Source organism: Sinocyclocheilus rhinocerous, unplaced genomic scaffold (assembly GCF_001515625.1).
Source record: "Sinocyclocheilus rhinocerous isolate Xijiao unplaced genomic scaffold, SAMN03320098_v1.1 scaffold738, whole genome shotgun sequence".
NCBI classification, from domain to species: domain Eukaryota; kingdom Metazoa; phylum Chordata; class Actinopteri; order Cypriniformes; family Cyprinidae; genus Sinocyclocheilus; species Sinocyclocheilus rhinocerous.
The window spans coordinates 1,203,880-1,212,087 of NW_015633949.1; the positions used below are offsets into that span (position 1 = coordinate 1,203,880).

General features: G+C 38.5%; 1 protein-coding gene across 1 annotated transcript; it reads right to left on the reverse strand.

Moving 5' to 3' along the window:
• Positions 1-234: 234 nt before the first annotated feature.
• On the reverse strand, positions 235-7,347 carry LOC107744810 (membrane-associated phosphatidylinositol transfer protein 3-like). The gene is made up of 8 exons (XM_016558635.1): positions 7,342-7,347; positions 6,854-6,970; positions 5,484-5,632; positions 5,079-5,228; positions 4,540-4,723; positions 2,867-2,995; positions 2,372-2,760; positions 235-1,097 (listed from the first exon to the last, which is right to left on the reverse strand). The coding sequence occupies exons 1-7, from the start codon at positions 7,345-7,347 to the stop codon at positions 2,440-2,442; spliced, it is 1,056 nt and encodes a 351-aa protein (XP_016414121.1). The 3' UTR covers positions 235-1,097; positions 2,372-2,439.
• Positions 7,348-8,208: the final 861 nt, after the last annotated feature.

Here is an 8,208-nt window from a genome sequence, read left to right on the forward strand (position 1 = left end):
AAAACAAGTGTGCTGTTTAATATTTTGTGAAAACCATAATACATGTTTTTTTTCAGGATTTGATGAATAGAAAGTTCAGAAGAACTTTATTTTATTTGAAATAGAAATCATTTGTAACAGTGTATAAGTCTTTACTATCACTTTTGATCAATTTAATGCACCCTTGCATTCATGTTTATTATTATGATTATTTTTCTTACACTATTGCTAAAATCTTACAATTTTTCCATTTATTTATTTAGTCCAAAGATATACTGTCTGAAAATAATTCTTATGCTTCAAGTAAATTTATCTTGTTTTAAGAATGTTTAAATATTTGCACTGGAAAAAGAGACAAAAACACTAATTAAGAAAATGCTTTATTGCAGTGCGAGCACTGCTGCAGTCAGCTATTGCCACAAGTGAGAGACAGGCACAAGAAGAACCAACGATAGTTGTAAATATGCTTCTGCAGTGTAGCAGAGAGCTGCGAGTTGTGGCGTGACCCAGCGGAGGAGTGGGCGGAGTTCAGGAGCAGTGGCCATCGCTGTCAGACTCTGTTCTGGCTGAGCGGCTGAACAGAGACAGGGGCGACAAGAGTTCAGGCCAGGTCGCCACACTGGCACAAAAGGTTAATGTACAGTTTGCAAGTCCGTCTGGCCACAAGTGGGCCACAGACAGTCGCCCAGAGAGCAGGCAAATGCCTGCAATATTAAAACAGAGGGATTATTGTAGGAGTCAGCACAGCCACCTGTCCGAGCAGCAGGATACTCACCCTCCCTCTTCCTCTGTATTGCTTAGGCGTGAGGAAATTTGATGTTTTCTCTGAGGATCTTATCAGATATCCTCTTTGTTCCTGATGGGTGAAGCGAGGAATCCTTTGTACGATGCTAAATAAATCCAGAAGCTCCCGACGTACATCTTCAAATCATGGATGAAACTGAATTTAGAAACTGAATTCTCCTTTGCTCCTGTTGCCGAAACAAAGCACCAGGACTCAGAGTTTGTGCGTCGTTGTGTCAAATCCATGCGGAGGGCACTCCACTAAGGAGTTTTTATCAGCTCAGGTGGGATTAGTCTTATTTTATGTTGTGATATCAGCAGAAGGAGTAAAGATGCTGTGGGGTTGAGGGAAGAAAGAAATTGTGAATCAAAGAGAGCTTCACACAGCAGTCACGCTTCAATGAGCGCCCACATAAATATCTATTTCATTATGAAAATCATCAGAGAAAATTACAAACGTTTTCCCAAGGAATCACACGCAGGCCGCGGCCGGCATCTATCTCATCAGGCAAACATTATTTGGCAAATGGGAAGTTGGGGCATGTCTGGGCACTCTTATTTGCGGATCACTGGGCCCAGCAGAGGAGCCCTTCAGTTGCACATTTGTATTCAGATTTGCACGGTGTGATGGGAGATGAGGCGGTGGGAGGCCCAAGCTCTATTAATAATTCTTCAGCCTTTTTTACAGTCCTTATTATGAATGAACCAAAGCTGGAGGAGGGGTACCCTCCCATTTAATGGTGAGGTTCGATGGATGTCGAGCCACTAGTACTGTCCCTAAACACGTTTTCCCTATTTGGTGGGATAAAGCCGCTAAGCCATTCAAGGAGGGTTGCAAACCAATATCGTGGGGGTTGAGGTCTTACTGGGTTCTGAATTCAAATTTTACTGGGTTATGAATTCAGTGATGCTGAGATTGAATTATTATGGAATACTTTACAGCACAATGGTAATGTAGTGAGAATATTAGAAGTGTGCTCATTTAAAATTTAGATTTAACTCAAATTTAAAACATGGTCATGCCCTATCCACACACAAAATCAGTTTATTATGCATTAGAGACAAAACAAAAAAAAGCCTAAGGGCTGTTCAACACAGGATATATTGTGCCTTTAAAAATACAGAAAAAACAGGGGAACTTTTCAAAAATTTTAATTACAGAAATTAGGAGTGGCAGTATATTTAAATAATTACATTAATGATAAGTAATTAAAATAATTACATAATTTCAAACACTAAATGCTCTTCATGGTTTCCATTTTATTACCAATGAATTTATATTAAAATTTTAATTTTAGTAATTTCCATGACTTCCAGGTCTAGAAATCACACTTTTAAAATTTCTTGGTCGTTAAATAAAAATGGCCATAGTTAAGGGAACAAATTAAATTAAGAAATATATTTCAGATCTTTTTCTTGTTAGCTTTTTTTTTTTTTAAACTAATTCTAAAATTGTAAGCCTTAAGCCATTTAAGCCATCTTGCCGGCCCCCTAGTGGGTCGCTGGTGGGTCGCTCCCTGGTTGAGAACCACTCGTCTAGAGTGTGTTTACGTAAAAAAAAATTTAAAATACCCTGAAATTGGGTTTTGGGCCCACAACTGAAGCTTACCTGGGCTCTGTCCACCGAGAGATCATTCCCATCTGTCCTTTTTCCATCCCTCCTATGTTTCTCTTGGGTCAGGGAGTGGTGTCGCCACGGTGCATGGACCCCCGTGCCCACATGGCATTGCCTGGACCCCCTCCACCCCCGTGGTCCTTGTCCGACTCGGGCTGGCTCTGAGCTCGCTCTGGTTTAGGGTTGGGTGTCATGGGTGGCTCAGGCTGTTGCACCGACATGGTGCGGCGAAGGTGTGTCCGCTTACACAGGAAGTCTGGTTTGGCTGATAGACCAAATGAGCCCTTTCGAAGAACCATTCGCACAGAAGAGCTCTTCTTGGGCCGGGCTCTGCGACTGAACTGCAGGGAGGAGAGATGTACTGCATAGCCCTCACTCAGGAACTGTGATAGATCACAAGACAGAAATATATTAGAGAAAACTAGATCAATTTTGACCATTTATGGTGGAAATTGAATAAAAGACAAAGAAGAATCAAAGTTAGTTAACCTGGCATTGATTCTGGTACTTCTTGGAGGGCCGTCCCACTATATATATCTGGTTGGGGTTGAGGCCCAGCATGCTGTAGACGGAAATGTCCTTCATGGAGCCATAGGCACAGTTGATTTTAATGTGACACTGCCAACATGAGAAAAGGGCAAAGTGTGATAGACGGCCTGAGGATACACTACAAAAACACCTCAGTTCCTGTGTGACTACTCATGCGTGAGACAGAGGAAGCAAGCGTGAGAGAGATGGACCAAGAGAAGAATAAAGGAATAAAGTGATGTGTTTCTTACTCTTCATTCCTGCTATGTGGTATATTTGTATATTTGTCTTCATCATATATTTGTAATGTACACTGCCATTCAAAAGTTTGGGTTCAGTAAGATTTATGTTTTTAAAAGAAGTCTCTTATGCTCACCACAGCTGCATAATTTGATCCTTTTATTCCTGTAATGGCAAAGCTGGATTTTCAGCAGTCATTATTCCAGTCTTCAGGGCCACAAAAATTATTTTAATATATTGATTTGGTGCTCCAAAAATCATTCTTTTTATCAAAATAAAAAAACAGTTGCGGTGCTTAATATTTTTTTGAAAACAGTGAAATGCCCCCCCCCCAGAATCAGTAGACAGTTCAAAAGAACAGTATTTCTTTGAAATAGAAATCTTTTGTAACAAATTTCTTGACTGTCACTTTTGATCAATGTAATGCATCCTTTCTGAATAAAAAGTATTTTTAATTTAATGCATCCCAATTTAATCCATCCTTGCCTCAGTGCCTCAAATTAATCCATCTTTTCTGAATTTTCCAAACTTTTTAACAGAAGTGTATATTTCTATATATTGTATAAAACACTTTATCTTACTAAGTACAGAAATCTTATTAGCTAGTTTATCTCAATTAACTTAACATAAAAGTGAATTTTAAATAATTTTGCTGGTTGTAATGGATGTTTCCATTTTTGCCATATTTTCAGGAGCTTCTGGCATGAAAATCTATCTGGCAATTTACAAAATTTGAGTGCGTTTCTTCATTTTTTTTTCTCTTAAAGTATTTCAAACAAAACATGTTCTATTTGCTGAGGAAAATTTTTAAATTACCGGTAGTAATCAATATAAAGAAGATTTCTTCAATTTCACTTTCCATTATGTTAATAATTAGTAAAATTCTTTTAACTAACAAAAGACAGTTCCTCAATGACATCATCCTCCAGCAAGTGACATCATTTTTGGTGGGAAGCCAACAGCAAGAACACCAGCAATATTAGCTATTGATCTGAAGAAATTTGTGATGCTTTGTGGTATTCATTTATCTCACTCTACCTCTTATTTTTTTTGATAAAATTACAAAACCTATACAATGTCATAACATTTGAATTGTTAATTAAACAATTACAAAATGACACCCTCATGAAAGCTAAATATCATTGAGCATTGGTTAAATACAGCTTTTGACTTCCATCCTGTTCAACTTCAAATGTGTACATAAGAAGTTATGACTCCTAAATTGCCTGAACTTGACCAGAGCATATTTCTGAATGTCTAGTGTATCCTTTTATAGAAATACTTAAACTACAACACAGGCATATTCCTATTTTACAGTTACAGAGTTCAAAAGGTACTGCAGTACAGGAATGACCCATATACTAAATTTGTGGACACAGTAGCAGAACACTTACTTCTTGCACCAAGTTCCTGAGGAAGATGGTTTTCTGGCGAAGAGGGTCGTGCACCAACCCCTCAGAGAAAAAGATCATCCCCTGGGGGAAGTTGTGCTGAGAGAGCCAGGACACAACCCTCTGCTTCTGCATGTCTGGACGGCCAGTGATGTAAATGATCAGGTAGCCCAGGTCCTGCCAGTGTCTGCATGCAAAATACAACCATTTACCCTCTGAGCAAACCCATAATTCTTGGAGAAAACAGTTGGGGACTGATTCCCGGATAGTCATGGCGCCTGGTCCTCCAACAACAGATTGCATTTGACAAAGCAGTAAATTTGCCCAAGGACAGTCTGGGAAACAACCCAAGGTTGTCCATTTGTAAATCCCAAACCCCATCTGATATCTGGTATCAGCACTTCGCTATCTCTCTATTAAATGAAATCCAACTGTGCCTCACTGTCAGGCCAGTTCTTTTCAATATTGCTATGGCATGAAATGAAAGCATCGATCCTCTCTCACACACATTTACACACAAAGCCTCCCCGTGAATTTGTTACCTGACCACATCCACAGCGCCGGGCCGTACTTTAGGGTCGCTGCCCATAATGGAGACGCTAGCGGCAAATGAACCGTCAATGCTAAAGACGACACACTCCATCCCCCGAGGCAAGACCGTCAGGAAGGCCTCTGCGCTTGTCTGGTCACCCCTGCAAGGAAAGAGTGACTTGAAGTAAGGGGAGAACACAGATCCGGCTCTTGATCAAGCTCAAGATATGGCATGAGGCCCGCAATCAATTTAACAGCGAGGAGTCCTTCTCCTTCAGCCCTCAGGGTGAGAGTTTTATGAGTGCCAAATTGAATGCTCTTTGGTATCCTCGCAAATTATCTCCCGCTGAGACAACCTTGAGAGCACAGCCATTTTGGATACATTACAAGTAATCTTCAGGGTCCCATTGACTTACTTGACAACCATTTTGATGGGGTAGACCCCCACAGCCAGTTTTTTGCTTTTGGGGATGGTGTAGGTCACTCTGCCACTGCTGTTGGTCATCTCGGTGTCTAAGTGCTCCCAGCGACCTGACTGTGGCTGGGTCATCACGTACACATCGACCTAAGAGACAAAACAACACAGAAACAGACAGTGGGGGGAGCGAGTGAGATGGAGGGAGATTACTGAGGCATACTAGGGTTGTCACGACCCCAAAATGTCAGTAGTCGATACCAGTACCAGTGGCACTGCTCTATATCAATTTCAAAACCACAGCAAGCACTATTTTGCTATTCAATCCTTTATTTGAAGCATTAAATAAATTAAATTAATATGCAAATTGAACAATAGTGACAGTACAGACATTTATAATGCCACTAAAGATTTCAATTTCAAATAAATGTTGCTCTTTTGAACTTTACTTTCATCAAAGAAACGGTTTTAAACATTGATAATAATCAGAAATATTTCTTGAGCACCAAATCCGCAAATTAGAATGATTTCTGAAGGATCATGCGACACTGAAGACTATAGTAATGGCTGCTAAAAAATTCAGCTTTGCCATCACAGGAATAAATTAGATTTTAAAATGTATTAAAATAACATAAATAAACAGTTTCTTTACATTGAAATAATATTTCATAATATTGCTGTTTTAATGTATTTATGATCAAACAAATGCAGCCTTGGTAAGCGTGAGAGACTTTTTTTCAAAAACATTTAAAAAAATCTAACCAACCCCAAAACTTTTGAAATGTAGAGTAAATATGTTTAATAAGAATAAATATTATGTTTAACTTTATATTATTAATATTGTATAAGGTTGTACATTATTAATTAATATTGTATATGTCAATAACATTAACTTTTAAATAATAAATAAATAAAATAATCCAAAAACAGTCAGTTATTTTTTCTTTTAAATATTGTTATTTTGATTAATATTAATAACATAAATAGATATTTTAATAACAATTTTAGCTATCTTTTCCCACCTCTTAAAAGTATAACTTGAAAATGTTTATATTAGTACTTCACCAAGATGGCCAATATATTAGTTATTGGCATCAGAATGTAAATAATTAATATATTGATGCATTCGTAATTATAACTAATATGTGCAGCCACATATTACCAAAAGCTGCAAATGCTATTCAGAAAGAAGTGGGCACTGATACTGTAAAAGATACTGGTAAGGTTTCATTTGCAGCCGAAATACCAGTATTTTTCACATCTCTGAGTAGTTCATTGTGAAAAAAAACAACCCTGTAACAATTCCACTGACAAACAGCAAACAGCTTGTTTAAATGCATATTCAGCGATAGTGGACCACTGCTCTCTCACCTTTTCCCCAGTGAGGGTCACCATATCCAGCGGTCCGTACATGAAACGACCAACCAGGGTCTGATGCCCGTCCTCGGTTGCGATGACATCATTGACTCTGTGGTTGGCGGTGACATTCTGCAGACAGAAAAAAGGAGATGTCAGGTTGTCTGTGCTTTTCTATCATTTTCCTGCCACAATAGAGTCTGGTGTGAAAAATAAGGCAGAGGATGAGTGTAAATGATACTGCTATGCACCATTTCAGACAGATGGAAAAAGAGAAATGGGCAGTTTCATAAGTATGCAGTACAAAGTCCTTCCAAAAGAGGGTGTCACACTCTAATCCTTCTATTTTCAATAAATTTCATTTCAGTAATAAAGCTGTTCTACACAGAGCTCAGTGAAGATAAATCCTATAGCCCCTGCTGAGGCAGCTGTGCTTAAATGGGAAATTAAAGCCAGCAAAACACTGAGCTATACAAATCCTGAAAATAACTGGCCACAGTCACCTTCATGCCAGCAGAGGAAGTAGACAAACAGAGAGGAAGATAAATGCAAGAAGCTTGTACTTAGAGCAAAGGCAAGACTATGAGACAGTGTCTGAATTCACAAAAGTGTCTTCAGATAAGCCCGACTCAAAACATCCCTCTCACATACCAGCTACTATAGTGACGAAATGCAACAGGATACTGAGGCTTAAATTAAACTGGGGTCTAAAAAGAAAAAAACTGCAAACAGTACTAGATCTTCACATTTTCTGAACAAAGTTTGAATGGTGATTGCCCAAGGCTTTATATGCCACAGCAAAGGATTTCTGAGTGGTTGTTAGCATGTTGCTATGCGGTTGCTAGGGTGTTTGAAGTGGTTGCTAGATGGTTATTTATAGGGCTGCATGATTTGCTGAGCTTGTTTGTGAGGCTGCATAATTTGGCAAAAATGTTGTGATTATATATTATGACTAAAAAATATTAGCATTGTTATTATGATTATTACTATTACTAAATAAAAATATGATATATTACTGATATTTCACAGTAGCAAAAACAAACAAAAAAATTATTTCTTCTGATAATCTGTATTATTTGGATTTATGTCACAATACAGAAGAAAACATCTGCTCCGACTGGATTCGTCTGAAAGAAGAAAGTCATATACACCTAGGATGCCTCGGGGGTGAGTAAAACACAGCCTAATTTTCATTTTTGGGTGAACTAACCCTTTAAGTTTGCATGTCATGTAACTGAACAGTCGCTGACACTCACGTCGCCAGAAATCACCAACTCTCATTGGAAATGAATAACTTCAGGTCATTTTGGTATGGTAGTGTTTACGTCACTTTAAAGGTGACATATCATGAAAATCTGACTTTTCCAGGT